The 17077-nt window shown below is 44.3% G+C and overlaps 1 protein-coding gene across 1 annotated transcript; it reads right to left on the bottom strand.

The window, feature by feature from the left end:
• Nucleotides 1–6662: 6662 nt before the first annotated feature.
• Nucleotides 6663–15113, bottom strand: T265_09943 (hypothetical protein; the record flags this gene model as incomplete). The annotated part of the gene is made up of 2 exons (XM_009176171.1): nucleotides 6663–7441; nucleotides 14575–15113. The coding sequence occupies 2 exons, from the start codon at nucleotides 14992–14994 to the stop codon at nucleotides 6773–6775; spliced, it is 1089 nt and encodes a 362-aa protein (XP_009174435.1).
• Nucleotides 15114–17077: the final 1964 nt, after the last annotated feature.

Here is a 17077-nt window from a genome sequence, read left to right as displayed (position 1 = left end):
TACAAAAACTGCAGGAGGTACGTGTGTTTAGGCCATCATATTGTGTTGTACCACTTGTACTTTCTCGACGGACAATCTTGATAATATGCAGTTCCATTGTCATCTAAATGCAGCCTATATCGGTAAAATCGATCGGGGATCAATAGTCCACTGTGGGTGCATATATGCATCATGTTTAAAGTTCTGTTTTCATCAAATCCTACATTTACCTGCTCCATGAGGTGCACCGATTATGATAATTCGGCAGGACGATGAAGTTGTCACCGATTATTCCATATCGCTCGTGCGCAGTTATTAATTGTGTAGGTAATTATGTGCCTGTGTGATGCCTTCCTGTCAAGTTATACCTTTCTGAATTAGCGATATCTTTCGCTCCCTAATCGTTTGCGCTTTCTAGATTAAATAATCGATTCTTAGGAGTGGCATTGAGGCTGTTGTTCCAAGTGAATTGATGTGGTCATTCACATCAATAGTGGTCCAAAATCGGCAACAGCCATCGAGACCTGGATATAGTCTGAAGCCATAGAGTCAGACAACTTATGACGTGCTTCAGCGTTTTACATCACGTCGTGCGCACTGCGATATTGGGATTTCACCAATGAGTATCAGGTGAGTCTAAACGACCCTACCACTACAATACACTAATAATCAAGATCAAAAGGTATACAAATAAGCTGTTTTATTGTCCAAAAACGATACCAAAAGAAATGTTTTACGACTGCAGAAAGGATGTAGGTTTAACAAGCGAAGCCTTTCCATCAGAGACTATCCTTATTGGGAGGGGCCTGGTGTTCTTCTGCGGGTTACTACGTAACTCAAAATCTTACTGTGTTACTTGATTTTGAAGTTTTATAGTATGGTATGTGAAGTAGCCGAACATGAAATCACGACAGTGTGGAAAGATTGCTCGCTATTTTCGTTCTCCAGTGAATTTTTTCCGACAAACTGAATACGCGAAATTACAGGGCACTTAGAACTTCACAGAATAGTGCAATGAGCTTGAAGATGGCTGTACCATCTCAACCAATTAACTGTACTCCTCTAAAATCAGTAAAATTTGTATCGACCACACCTTTCCCGTCACATGAAATGTTCCGTCATACTGAACTAAAGCGCATTTTACGACAAGCCACATTCACGGAATCTAGCTGTGTATCCCAGTCCCAAAACTATTGGGGGGATGACTGGATGTCCTTGCACCTCACACAAATTTACTTGGTAGATCAATAAAGTCTTTAAGCACCAGTAAGCAAAAAGGCGAAACAAACTCCCAGTGTCATGGGGGGTTCAGTTTGCTGAATAAGTTTGGCAACGAATCCTTTACGTCCCAGATTGGTGTAATTGGACAACAAAGTGAGCCGCCATCATTCCAGTCCAATTCCGCTTTACGAACAAGAAGGCGAAACAAACTCCCAGTGTCACGGGGGGTTCAGTTTGCTGAATAAGTTTAGCAACGAATGCTTTACGTCCCAGGTTGGCGTAATTGGACAACAAAGTGAGCCTCCATCATTCCAGTCCAATTCCGCTTTACGATACTTGGTAATCCATGAAGTATGTATGAACCACGTTGCCAATCCCTCTTATCACCGGACTGCCCATTACTCCTAAGACCACTGTCCAGAACAATTCCATCGAGAAACTACTGGATCATCGATTTAGTCGTTGGACAACCAGATTACTTTCATATAGAGAAAATTGGCCTCGGGTAGTTAAAACAAGTCATCCTTCATCTGAAGTAACACTACTCATAGGGTTACTGAAGGCTCTTCGACATTTCGCAACCGGTTGGAACCAAATTAGTTTGCAAAGGAGTGTATTCAGCGGACTGCGTGCAATTTGCACCCGAGTAAGACCTGAGGTTGACAGGAGCTCTGGGACTGTACCTACCAAATGAGTGTCAAGAACGATGAAACCAGAGATTATCAAAGGGTTTCCCACAACCTCATGAGAAAAAAAGCACCGCGATACCTCAAGTATGGTACCAACTAAAATAGGACATTCAGTTAAAGAATATCCTGGGGGATTCAGCTGGGATTCACTCCAGCCTCCCGTTAAAAGAAAGTTTGGGTGCAAATGAGTGTATTTCACGAAGTCACCCATTAATTTTATTCAATCTTTTCTATTCGTAGAACCCTCTCACTCCGTAATGAAAGTTGCGTCTTCATCTACTGTTATGTTGGTGTTTGCATGCACAGCCAGGCAATGGTTTACATGGAACACGTTTCGTGAGTGACCAGTGACCAAGTGTGAGTCAGCTGCACCTGATGTGAAGGACACCAATCGATACCCGCAGCAAACGTCAGCAGCCATAAAATCGATAAAACGTACGCTGTGACATCTCAGACGCCTGAAAAGAAAGGAAATACCAAGACGCCTCACAATGTTTGCAAATGAAGTTGTAGTATACGGTGTCTGTCAGTTTGATTGATTCATATGTAAGTTTTGGTGATGTACAACCTTGCTTACTGGGCTTTGGCTCATGAGCTTTGTTTCTGTTTTCTATCTACAGAAATTGTCGTGAACACCTGCCTTCGGAGAATCACTGTCCCCTGGTGCTTCCGTAGCGTGCATATTACAAAGTGTCGAACAGTTGTGAACCCCCAGTCCATTGCGTAAGAGCAGCGAAGGCTAGAATCGAACTGCCGAGTCCACGTACACAACAAGAGTTGGCGAAAGTTACCACAAAATAATCGTCTCACTAATGTTCGCTGAAGCTCTGCTACCAGAAATGGAAATGTCCATATGTATACACACTTCATGTATATAAATTGTGGCAGTGTAGTCGGACGGTGAGCAGTACCATTTCAAATTGCATCGGACAAGTTTTCCCCTGCTGCGTACAACTATTGTGCTTCATTCAGACTGCAAATACTTCCAGCCGAAAAAAATTCAGGACGTCTCCCAGGAAGTTTGAACATCAGTCTCATAGCAACTGTAGATAAGAGGAGTGTAGAACCCTCCAAACGTCCCTAGTATGGTCTGGGGGAAGAATACACCCGTTAGTTCAACCGATCAAAGTGCGTCCAGATCTGCTGCTAAGTGAGCTTAACCGGGGAAATCACATTCCCTTCTTTTTAGTGGGAGAGGTGTCATCAGAATGGAAGGACCTAGCTGACTGTCCACAGATTGCCCGCTTAAGGCAAACGGTTAAACGCTGACTCCGACTGAATAATAACGGGAGCACGAATAAGCACATTCGTACTTGATGGCCAAGATTACCCTTGTAATCCAACGGTCACGATGGCCAATAGGTCTAACATTTCCGTCCGAAGCCTTCATTTTTACCGGGATGTCTCAGAGATGGTCGTTATTTCCAGAAGTTGGCGGTACATCCACGAAAAAAGGGCCATGTAGTACCCGGGAAAATACTTATACCGCACTCCTACGAAACTTATGCATATGCCACACCAGGACGACAATGGTCGCAGTGGTATGGCGTCTCCTACGAGCAGAACATTCTACGCAAGTATAACGGTCAAGGACAAATAATCTGTTAGCTTCAGCCTTCCGAGGCGGCTCATCCTACCAAGGGAGTTGGCTGGAAAAAATGCGGACACGATCTTCTTATGGTTCTCGAAAATCTTCATCAGGTTGGTACTCCAGGTACAGGAAACCTCGGGGAAATGAACTTTTTGGACGGAATGGACTGACTTTGAGAATAATGAATAGGGTCCAGTGTACCAGAAATTTCGAGATCTTTGAGAAACTATTTATAACCACGGTGGGTTTGGACGAAGTTTTTGGCTTGATATAAATACCTCCCCACTCATACCGAGTATTTATAGCTCTAAACCTAAATGCAGACGGTTGCCTTACTCGGATTTCTATATGGCATCATTTGTGCTTTCTCGTGTCGCATACTCTCTTGAGTCATAAAACGTGCTGCCCTCTCCAAGAGCTGTATTTTGTGTTTTGGCCATACAGTGACGGGAATGAGATAAACTACTTGGTTCTTCTTATGAAGCAGTTCATGCGGAGCACAAGTTACCTTATTTTCAAGTCCACAATGGGTGCACCCTTGGGAGATTACCCGCTTGTAATTAATTGAGCGGTGGTGTCTTCGTGTTAGCTGGTTATAGCATGCCCGCAATCGGATGGTGCCCAAAGTAGCACTTGTAACGAATGAGAATGGTCAAAACGAAAAAAGAGCTTGTCAAGTTGGTGCACTTACTACCCATGACCAAAAACCACTGCTTTCCGTTATGAATCGATGTTGATGAAAGTCAGCGAGGGAACAAGTGACGGCACGGCAAAGTGAATTGGAAGAGGCTACAGCCAAATCGAATGCTGTGGAATCTTCGCGTCTTTCTGACTTCGACCGAGGGGTTCTCCCTGAACGTGATTGGAGACCATAAGGCTCATGGTACGTCACAGGCCACAACGTAAAGTACGCCAATATGCCGGGATGTTTAGCAAAATTTGACTGTGTTAGGTAGGATTTGCAAAAGATGCTGGATTTAGTTCTGCAATGGCGTGTTGTGTCGATATGACGCCCATATATTTCTATTTCAATGATGTGGTAGTGTCTCCAAGTAAATTATGCTTTTTCCCGAATTTTTCCCTCCCTGCTAGTCCTTACTAGATCGTACGTTATTCACCGTAGTAGGAAAATTGAGCGCCGATGTAAAGCTGCCAGTGGTGATCTCGCCCCTACTAAAATATAATGGGGCGAGATGGCCGAAGTGGTTAGAGCGCGGATTACTAACCTGAAGGTCCGCGGTTCGAATCCGACCTCCGCCACTCGACTTCCCCTGTCTAGGCTTGGGCAACCTGGCAGTATCCCAGCCCTCGTGCTTCCTTCGGGTGGCATGGCAGCTAGGCACCGGAAGGGTGCTACAGCTGAACGCTTTATCTTTTTTTTAAAAAAAATATAACACTGGCTTAACAGAGCGGACAAACCAAGAAATACGCTACAAACTAAGACACTACTGTTAATTACAGAAACAGCGAGCAAAAGCAAAAGCACTGATAGTGAGGAAATCCAGATGACGGTTGTTTTGAAACCCGAAGGCCATATTCAACGCCCATCACGTAGTATCGATAGGGTCAACGCAGTGTTCAGTATTTCAGAATTCCTCAGCGCGTTTACTCGTCCCATAATGACTATCAGCTAGCGATCCATTGTCAAAAACGGTTCGTGTCAGTGCCTACTCAATCAAAAACCCTTCAGACCACCCACTGTCCAATTAAGAGCTAGGTCTCTACAGATTTGCCGTCCATCTTACCGCGCACCCTTATGACCTGAGCACTATTGACTGCTCTATTCGGCCAGTAACCGGTATTTTAATCGCTGGATTTGTGTTGGCTCGACGACTAGATCGAATTCTGGGTATTCAGCCTCCTTCGATGTTCCGAAATCATCCACAATCCAAAGGCCTTCGAGAGATCTTCGGTTGGTTCAATAATGTATGCTGAGCGATCCGCATCACCTAGGTGTGATTGTGTGGGCAGTCTCAAATAAACAAATTATTGAAACTTCCTTGAACATGGCACCATCACAGCAGACGATGGATCCAGTTAGTCCATTAATTTAAAAGACGTAAATCGAACACTTCCAAACAGACGTCTGCATAAACTCAACTGGTGTACACCGGCACTGGCTAGCTGGCCGACTGCAGTGGAGCTTAGGTATCTATCTAGCTTGAGCAACCGTACGAGGACAGAGAACAGAAAAATAATTACTGGTATCCGCAAGTATACAGCCTACCATCAGTTTCGATTCCTTAATATCGCATTGTTGTTCTCTCCTTCCAAGATAACATCCAAAATGAAACATTTGAATTCATAACCTTCCAGTAAGTTTAGTGGTAAAAAAGAGATAGCCATACTAAAGTAGTTCGTAGGAAAACCCATGTTACGAATCTGATACCAAGTTTTACATTTGAGTTCCCCGAAATAAGTGAGTGCGGAATGAGTGAACCTTGTAACATTTCAGGCTGGATCACACAAAAAACAATGGCAATGAACGGCACATAGTAGTTCGGGTTACTACAGAAGCCACAAAGTTAACTTATGTATTTTTGTTTTCGTTTCCAAATTGATCTATCAGGTGGTGGCGATGAGGTTATGTCGAGAAAACATGTCACATAAACTGTTGGAAAGACCCCAGTGAACGCTCAGCAACCCCGGAGTCATTATCGGAGGTTACGGATGGGGTTTCCAGATCAGTGTCTAGTACGGATATTGCATTTTAATACTGAGATGACTAGTTTTAAAAAGCATAGCGGACGTCGCGACGCTCTCAGATCAAGTCACTGGTTGTTTGGACCCCATCAGTGCGTTATACATGCAACGAAATGGACCAAAGACTGGGTAATTAACACCAGTAAATCAACATCAGAAGCGCGTTCGCAGGCAAGGAACGAAAAGCCATGGGATAGTGCCAGCTGTATGAGGGAACCTCCTTGAAAGTATTTCCCTAGTTCAATACGCACAAACCCAGCCACGTATTGAAAACGCAATCATTACCTCCTTAACGTTATTCCTGAGGTTATCTTAGTACTAACTGTGTGAAGCATTTGAAGCCACAACTAACAGGTGGTCTAAACCAGCTGGCAACCTTGTGAAGTGTGCTTTCATACTTGATAACAAGCGCGTCACCGCCTATTGTACTAAACACACAAGCACGAATTGTAAGTGGATAGAAGAAAACGGAAAGTACACCGAACTAGAAGTGGTCGTCTTCTTCAGATTAATTTTCATAGCGCAAAACAAGAAAGGTTATGTCGCAAAATAGGAATTTACAGTTGGGCTGGGAAACAGAAAAGGTTTATTAGCCCGATGGAACTGCAGCATACTGAAATCGATCCTTCGAACAGACGTAGTCCGCAATGTCAAGGGCGAGGACACAACTTTCTCGAACCAAAGGTTCCTCATCATGTAAATATTCTTGGAGAACACAACGAGCAGCCAATGCAAAAGGCTCGTGCATGTTAGGGTGATTGTCATCGGTAGAATCCACATTAATATGTCCCAAGACAGCACCTAGAGCTTCGGCAGCCTCGTGACGGACCATGGGATGTTCGCTGGTCAGTTGTAAGCTCTCGGCTAAATCTGGGACCGTGACCGGCATGCACAACTGGCCCAAAACGAATGCAACCTCATGACGCAGGAGCGCGCTTCCAGGGGCATGCAATCCTTCAGCCAACATGGTAGCCAAAGCATCTGCCGAACATAGTCGATCGGAAGGTTCGAACTTGGCCTCAAGAATACAGTCACGCAAACTGAATAAAGCTTGATAACGCGTGAATAACGATTTGCCCGGATCCATCATAATATCACGTAAAACAGTAGCATCCTCACGAAAATCTGGATCGATTGACGGAGCCGGGTCGACTGTGTCTGGAAATACCTCCTTGGCAATCTGCCGTTTGGGTGGACAGCCAGATCGTTGTCGCAACCAGTTCAGGCGACCGAGACCAAGTTGACACGTTTCCGCTAGCTATAGATGGAGACAAGAGATACATTCAGTGTTCCTAAAAATCCGAGTGAATAACCCTGTGTAGTGGCCTCGTAATTACAACCCTATTTGGAAGGATACTTGGGAGGTTATTGAAAAAGTCAAGGCCAAACAATAGCCTCGCGTGATTCGCCACGTGTATAAAACAAGTACTGATGATCGTTTAGCTGTGGCACGCTTTCGGTGCATAGGTACTGTGCAACCCGAAAAAAAAACACAAGGCGAAATGCTACCAGGCTTCCCAACCCTGGACAAAACCAATCGAAAGGCAAAGGCGAGGTACGAACAAGGGATCTTCTGGTCAACAGTTCTGAGTCTTAACTACTGAGCTACTTTGAGCTCATCTGCAAGGCGAGCACACGTAACGGCAGTACAAGGCTTAATCATTGAGTTCAAGATAGCCGGGTAGGTGTGGTGCAAACTTTCTGAACGGAAGGCCCACAATTTGAACTCAACCTCAGCATTTTGACCGCCTCTATCTGAGCCAAAGAAACCCGACAGTATCTCGGCCCTCGTGCGTCTTTCGAGCGGTATACCAGCGAGGCACCAGTAGTCTTGAACAGGTTGAGCAGAGTGCAAACAGATCTACCAAAGCTCTCTTATTATAAGGGCATGGAAGTAAGAAGGTCCTGTAAACAAACACGAGCAAAAGGGATAAAAACACCAGGAAATAGGACTAAAAGTCATGAGTTGAGCTCTTGGATGCACACACATTCGTTTGGCTGCCTTAAAAGCGGCAACATAGCTCGGTAGCTCGGAGTGGCGGGTTGCATGGACCTTCTGTATGTCGGACAATGGCGTCTGCTTCAACAATAACAATACGTAATAAAGGGGTGCATGGATGAACAGTCAATATCGTCGGATTGACAATACTAAGTTAGCCAAAAGGTACGAACCAAAATACTCTAATTCTGGAAGGAATTTGGTAAATTTTTAGGTTGATTAGTGGTGGGAAAACAGTAATAATTGCAGTTCTATAACTGAAGGCTTCGGCCACCATAGTTGACCGCACGAGCAAAATAGTCACAACCACTCCTTATCAACCCAAACAGGAATTTCGTAGTTGGTTGGGTAGCAAGGTATATGAGATGAAAGTTGAAGAAAGCGGGTAATCAGTATGGGGTACGGCACTTTTGAGTCACCTTTTCTCTTAGAAAACAACTGAGGCATGTCTTAAAGGCACGCTGAAAATGCTGGGGAAAAGCCTATTTAATAGTTTCGACGTTATTTACACCCGGAAACATTATGGGAAATGCCTGAGGTATTACATGAAGTTCAGTACGTGATTTCCGAAACGATTCGATCTGCTTTTGAATGCTGGTCCAAAAATGATTTTCGCCTTCGGAATATTCCTTCTTTTAATACGTTAACAACGCACGCACTACTATAATTGATTAAAAAGTCGTTTTCTCACTAGGTTTTTAACCGTCTTAAGAGAACATGCATTAACTATCCGCATAAACTAATCTTCAATAAACAAAAGAAATGAATCAGATATCTTAGGATGAATTAACAAAAAAAGGTGCGCTTCTAAAACTTCCACTCGTGAAAAAGCCTGAATTGAAAGTAGTCCTCTATGACAGAAACCATATTGGGCTCAGCCAATGCAAATTGATATCCTTTCATTTGATTCCGTTCCGTTTATTCCCTTGCAGCTGATAACAGAAAAAGAGACTTGTTGAAAAGAATTTTCTCGAAGCATTCACCCTTAAATTGAGAACGAAGTGCTACCTTCCAGAACTGAATGAAATAACCTAGTCCTGTTTTTTTACCCTGTGAGAGGTAAAGCGCATTCCTGGAGTGAAGCGAAGATTTGACATAACTTCTTTGACACAGAAAAGTTCTTTCGGAAACTGACGTCATTCATAATCACCGTCTAGTACGGTTATTAATCAAGCCCAGGCGAATACGAACAACCTTGTAGGTACGAAAGAATACTCAGCGAAATACACTCAAACAAATTTGTTTGCAAATGAGTGTGTTTCGCTAACGTCATGCAATTTGATTTCAAGTAGAACACAAGGCTGACGGAAACTCTGGGACTGCGCCTACCTGATGAGCCTCAAGAAGGGCGAAGCCGGTCGTGGGCTGTCGAAGAATTTTCAGGAATCTGCTTTATGAGTAAAGCATCACGAATATTGACCTGTTTCTGTACATCACATGGAAATCTGGATACGAAGCACTTGCCATCTTACGTCTACTGATAAGCGTTTAACTGACCGGCTTTCCAACAGGGCTTTGAGGCTGGCTTCAGGCCACCCCAACGCGGCCTCATAATCCATCGTTATCATATCGGAATACTGAGAACAATAATGAAGCCCTTTCTTACTGTCAGTGCACTAGTCAGAACACATGGTACAAGGTTTGGGTATTGAAAAACAGTAGGATGTGACATCATCACACACCGCGAATCGAACACAGAACAATAAGTCCTGAACGTTTCTAGCATACAAAAACCTACAAAACTGTAAAGTGAATAAACAAATAATGTCTCGTGCTTATGTAGTGAAGAGGTCGCTCGGGTCTGAAAATCCCAACCAGACGGCTCTTAAGCAGGACTGAAGCGTTGCGTATTGCTGGGATTTGTCATGGATGGAAGACCTCGCACGACTGAGTTTCCTGGCTTGTGATCATAGCCTTACCATGAACATTCGGTGAAAGTTCAAACGATATATTTCTAGAGAATCAAGGGGTGGTTGGATAAACAACCTGACTGAACAATAAATGAATTGAGAATCAATCTGGCCAGTAGACCGATTCCTCTATCCCGGTTGGAAAGGCTAGGTGTTTCCCCGTCACTTATGGGTGAGGATGGAACCCTACAAGCATCGATATCACTATGACATCAAGCGCAGTGTTTTTGACGGCGTGTTTTGAGACCGTACACATTCTAGTGCACAGAACCAGCCAGTGTACCATACATTTGCACACCTAACATAATCTGCACTAAAATTTTGTGATGCGATAACCGCGCAACTCAACGCAGGAACGGCGAGAAAGCCTTAATGATTAAAAGCCCGTTTTAGGGCTGAAGGGTGGTTGCACTGTGCTGTTAGCAGATGAACATGGCATTTCCGTTTGTGTTATGAAGATAGGTGTTAAAGTACTTGCAGCCAATCCCCGATCCCGCCAATCCGAGCCAATCATGTGAACATAAACGTTCAGATGGTGCGATAAGATTCCAATAAACTCAAACGGAACCACAGGCAACTAACTGGATAGCAGATATGGCCAGTTGCCGGCTTCACAGCTATTTCGCTGTCATAGTGCATACACAACTCCGTATGTGGGCAAAGTAGTCCACGGGTGTACTTCATATGTGAAGGAATTTTTGGAGTTTTAGCCGAAATTTGCTACAAGGTCTGTGGTCAAAACTGAGGGGTAACCTCTCCAAGATTTCGACGGGAACTTAAAGGGGGTGTGGTACCTTTAGAGAAGGATAATGTATTGTTTTGCCCGTTCATTTAAGGTAAGTGAGCATAGCAGGTCATCCCTTTCCTACGAGCTTCGTCCAAACAATCGTATATTTAGTAAAAATGCTCTTCTCAGCAATAGGCTAGATTTAGCACTGTCATTCGACAGGTGCTAACCGAGCAGCTAAATTACATGGTCACTACAGAAACGAGTATAGAAATCGATATTGTTAGGAGAAAACGCCCCAAAAAGGCAAAAACGTTGTCAGATCTTGAAGAAATATGCCCTTGGGACTCAACGTGCATCCAGTAAGTCTGATGATTCCACAAAACTATTCATATTGAAGTCGTGAAAGCATAGGTTCGTTGATGATTGCCGCTGGCATTTAACACTGAAAACCACAAGAGCCAACATAATCCAGTTCTTCCGACTATAAGGCGGTGATGCATCGGTGCCCTCATCTGGTGACAATAATGCTACTTCACAACCATGAAATGATTATGATGAGTTCTTCCATAGCAGCTGGGGTTGCCAAAGAAATTCCATTCTTACCCCCATAAATCGAAACTTAATAACAAGCGGGGGATACTTTAAGATGATCCTAACAGACATTTTATTTCGCATCATCAGATTGAATCCCACAACTCATCGTTCAGCTGTATCACCCTTTTGGTGCCTAAATGCCATGCCACCAGAAGGAAGTAAAAGGGCTGGGATACTGCCAGGTTGCCCAAGCCTAGACAGGAGAAGTCTCGAGGTAGAGGTCGGGTTCGAACCACAATTTATACCTATGCATAACCATTAGCTTCTCACTTCGCAGCGAAAATACTGGTTGACTTTATAACGGGCGATCGTGATTGTCAACGGATATTGATAGCACTGAAGTCATACTGTTTGAACGACGGTGTGGTGGAACAATCGTTTCTACATGAGTTATATACCAGTGTCATCTTTGCTGTATGATCTTAATTTAGAGCTGTCGATAAGTGCACCGGATTGTACAAAGTAGCCACATGGTGTTCACGACTCCAACTGTTTGAACGACCAGTTTATAAAAGGGCTGGATACTGCCAGGTTGCCCAAGCCTAGACAGGAGAAGTCTCGAGGTAGAGGTCGGGTTCGAACCACAATTTATACCTATGCATAACCATTAGCTTCTCACTTCGCAGCGAAAATACTGGTTGACTTTATAACGGGCGATCGTGATTGTCAACGGATATTGATAGCACTGAAGTCATACTGTTTGAACGACGGTGTGGTGGAACAATCGTTTCTACATGAGTTATATACCAGTGTCATCTTTGCTGTATGATCTTAATTTAGAGCTGTCGATAAGTGCACCGGATTGTACAAAGTAGCCACATGGTGTTCACGACTCCAACTGTTTGAACGACCAGTTTACCCGGATAGTTGATGATACCTAGCCGACACTGTAACGAAATCGGCCGATTTATGGCTCTTTAACTCGTCTTGGACCAAACCCTAAGAGGATACACATTGTTTCGAATTTTCACTCACCCGATAGTGGGACTAGATGTAAGCGCCAAGATTCAACAACGGCATCCACTGTTTGTCTACTATACCTGATGTTCAACAACTTGAGGTAACAAATAGGTAACCAACTACCCATTATTTTCAGTGAAGGATTATGGAAACACGTATTCGGATGAACTGCGTATCATGACCGCCGGATGCTGGATACGCATCTTATTAAAACCCACACAGTCTGTTCTACTGAAGCAACCGCACGGTGGTGAATCAAGAGTAAGACCGGATACCCACTATTTGGGGTCAGCAACTCTAGTCAGCTATATGGATATATTCAAATGTGGTGTCAAATAAGAAGAGGCTATGAACAACTCATGTGTCTTATTGTCTTTTTATTTACTACTAACGTACAGAAGTGGTGATTTTGTAACTGGAGGATAATAACGATGCAAACAGAGCAAAGGCGATGGGCTAGATGCTCGTGAAATAACTTCTACTCGTCAGTTCTTAAACGGCCGTTGCAGTCCGGCATGTATGGGGAATAAGAGTAGAGTGTTGAGAATTACACAAACGCTAAATTGAACTGCCCGCAAGTCACAGCCTTTGCCACTAGCATACCAGAGGGCGCTAAGTACAACCAAGTAGTAAATCTCAGGAAACTGGTCAGGTTAATCAGGTACGGCGAGCCCAAAAATGTTTCCGTCCTGGGAGTATTGCTTACTGAAGGCTTCCGCATAAAACCTTAGCGGACAAGCACTAAAGAAAAAAAAAGCTCATTTTTTGAGGTTTCAGTGTTGGAGCGCCTGAAACGAAGGATACTCCCAACCACCAAGATTTACACCTAGATAATCGAGAGCTAACACGAGCCAACTTGAGAAGCAAAAGGAAGCGGTCCATACATGGTCAGTGGTGAATTCAACGCCCGGAAAATCACCCGTCGTAAGCAGTATTCTTACACTAACTTACGGACCACTGTTTTACCACCCTAAGCTCCAAAGTACGTTCGCGAATGCTTGAAACTGTCGGAATTACGACATCTCAAGTCAATCTAAGCTATGGGAGATGGGGCGAGATGGCTCAAGTGGTTAGAGCACGAATTTACTGACCGGAAGTTCCGTGGTTCGAACCCGACCCCTGCCTCTCGACTTCCCCTGCCTAGGCTTGGGCGACCTGGTAGTACCCCAGCCTTCGTACTTCCTTAAGGTAGCATGGCAGCTAGGCACCGGAAGGGTGTTAACAGCTGAACATGGGAGATGGGTCCCATACGAAAACGATAGAGTTACATCAGCTGAAAAAGTCCGATGTAGATGAAGTGTCTAGTGAACAACCGACATCGTAGTGAGCGCGTGACGGCGTAAACCGGTTCCGTTGAGCACGCCCCTAGCTGTTTTACTTAACCAACCGATTGCCGCAACAAAGTGTAGATTGCTCTAAGTTACTCATAGTATACTACGCTTCTGATTTGCTGTCTACCTTGTTGGAAATTATTGGCATATTCCACAGGTCACCTAACATTACGATAGTAACAACGGCAGGCGAAAAACTGCACACAAGCCCAAAAACATTGTTGGTTCTAAATTTTCCACATGCATTTTGCCGAGTATGTACTAACAAGCTCAGAGGACTCGTTCAGACACCGTACAGTGAAGACCTCATCAGTGGATTGTTGAAGTGCTCATAATGAGGTGCTATCGAGTTCGTCTTTCTCAATATTTTTACGACGTAAATTTATAGCTCGGCTTCTCCATTATCCTCTATGTTACACGAGAGGGATTATAAAAAGGGTGGATCCCAACGTCAAGACACGACCTGTAAGGAGTATAAACATGGAAAATAGGACACGGTTGCGAACCTCACTGCTAATATGTGCTTGTTAATTATCAGATTCCCGTCACTGTTTGAACAAAAGACCGAAAACCCAAATCAGGGAGCTATAGGGGCGAACCACACTAGGATCCTACGGGTTGGGCGTTGGTACCTGCGCGAAACACAGCATGACCAATGTACATCCATAAATCAGTAAAATATTCTGTGGAAAACTGTAACTTCCCCATCTTATAAACTTATTTGGATTTCGGGAATTGGATTGAACCAGACGCTGCGTCCATGTCGCGAAAAGAAACAAAAGTTTCGACAGTATCATCCTGCTTGGGGATTATAGTCACCCTCGGTTGAAAATACAGAAGACTCTTCAGAACAGAAAATGAACTTACTTCGACTACATCAGACGCAGCGAACTTTGACAGGACTTGTTCAACTGAATCGAGATCGACACCAGGCAACTCACAGAGGGCAGCTAAAGCTTCAGCAGCTTCGTGTCGCACAACGGAAGGATGTCGCGAATCATGAACAGCTTGAATAAGATACGGAACCGCTTCCGGATTCCTGCGCTGTCCAAGACAGTATGCGGCCTCATGTTGAAGCAAAGCGTTAGCCGCTGGAGATGGCTCAACTGTCTCACATAGGAACTTGGCTATCAGGTCCACCGCCAACAATTCGTTAGCATGTCTCAATCCCCACAGGGCTCGAGCTCGGTCAACTAATTTGGCACAGGGATCAAGCAAACAATCACCCCAAGTTCGGAGTTCACTTTCTGGAACTGGTCGCTTCGCAACATCGCTGACTGGAGCCATTTAGCTGCAACGAAACATACAGTAAAAGTTAGTTTAATAGGCTGCACGCAACGAAGGCACACGCAATAACGTCAGTAATTGAGGCGCATGGCAATGAGATCGTCGGACGTTTCGTATTGAACTAATAACTCTCATTCTGGAGAGCACCGAGGTATGAGGTCAACGCATATTGTTTTCCTGTGAAGGCCCGAGGAGAATAATAGCAATGTGGAGAAGCGTAATTCGGCCTTGTTTACGTCAGAATAATTCTGAGGTACCTACATGTTCATCAGGGTGATGTTTTTCAAAATGACATGACAAATGCAGTGGTATGCAGAATTTGGAAGATTCGAATCATAAGGCATTGTACCCTTCCTAACATACTGTCCATTGATACGAGTTTTCTTTCCCAAGCAACTCATCAGTTTGTTTTGAACATTAAATCCTTAAATCGACGGTATAGTCGCGTGATTTCCTCATTTTCGTTAGTTGGTTCGACAAGCTGGGATGTTAGTTGCATTCTTGGATATTTTCATCGCACTATTGCCTGAACGTAAACAACGTGAATTTCTTAGATGTTCATCAATTATGGAGTAGCTATTGACCGACACAAGGGCGAAAACAATTCACAAGGATTGTCAAATGGCAACTATGTAAGTGGGTGACAAGGCCTGTCATCAAACGCAGTCGACTTTGATGCATTATTATTATTATTATTGCCAGCATCTTAGGCAGCAATACCACATGTTGTATGGATATGTCACTGTTCCAAATCATGGATATTTCATTTTGAAAGTCTTACGGAAGAAAGTATTGTAACTGAGTGCAAACCTAGACACCAGAATTTTGGTGACCGAAGACATCCAACAAAAACACAACAATTACATAGAACATGCAGATATAAAAGTAGAGAGCACCATGGCATTTAAAGCGAATCTGTAACTTTGAATAAAGACTGTGCAGTCAGCTTTGAGTCAGCCAGTCACTCTAGTACCAAGGGTACGTTGGTCCCAGATGCTACAGTGTCGATCACCGAGAAATGGGAAAGAAAGAGAGATACAGCCAAACGCTGGAAGTCATGGCATGCTCAGTTAGTTCAGAGACTGATAGCTACGCCTTGAAGGCAGTAGTTTTGATGGATGAGCGCCACAGACAGCGCAGTTGGGCCATATCTGCCAGTGCCATTAACCACTAGTGGGTTCAGTCTCAGAATCCCCGTCCAAGAAGACAGCAGTTGTTGACCCTACTAGGTTGACTGGTCAGTGCTTTCATACTTTGTTGCCACGTCATATACTGCCCGTTTCTCTGTCGCTTCCAATCAGCACAGTGCTGGGTGAAGAAAGCTCTGCCGGGCAGATGATCCTCTGGAATACGAAGTACTTGTGCCAACCAGCGTAGCTTATGAAGCGTGAGTAATTCCGCTTCTGTGGAAGAGTTCCCTTTTCCTAAAACAATCTGGCGTACCTCAGCACTGCTAATCCCCTGTTCCCACTAGACACAACCAATGCTCTGGAAACACCGATGTTCAAACACTGGGGTAATTTTCAGGAAGCTGAGCTTCTTGACAGAAAAATGGGGAAGAGGGTTAATGCTAGGCTATCGCACAGATGTTCATGTGCATACAACTCTTAAATGATGCCGTCAGACAACCTAGCAGATAATTAACAATACGAACGCCATTAAAATCGTGTGGAACTATACGTTGAAACGTTACCGTCACGAAGAGACTGGACCTTACCGTGGTGTGACGGTTTGCGCACCTCAGCGATCCATTGAGCTATACTGGAGAGTGTCCCGCGACACTCACTCACACTCTCATACCAGGTTGGTCAATGGTTAGAGGTCTGACGAACACAGTCTCCTGGCCCTCCAAGTTGGGGGTTGGAACATGTGGCGACTTGTTCCGTAGAAATGGTAATGCATTTGCATTTCCCGCCAAACACCGCTGCCTTGCGGTTAGGCTTTTGAGCCAAAGGCTTTGGTTGAGGACCCTAATCGTCCTCCTGTCTAGGTGTGGGCGCCCTGGCAGTATCCCAGCCCTCGTACAACCATGACCTACACAACTAACAATATTCTCATGCCACATCGGCCGTCGCGTGGTGCC

This window comes from Opisthorchis viverrini (assembly GCF_000715545.1).
Source record: "Opisthorchis viverrini unplaced genomic scaffold opera_v5_319, whole genome shotgun sequence".
Lineage (NCBI taxonomy): Eukaryota > Metazoa > Platyhelminthes > Trematoda > Opisthorchiida > Opisthorchiidae > Opisthorchis > Opisthorchis viverrini.
This window is presented reverse-complemented; position numbering and strand designations above follow the sequence as displayed.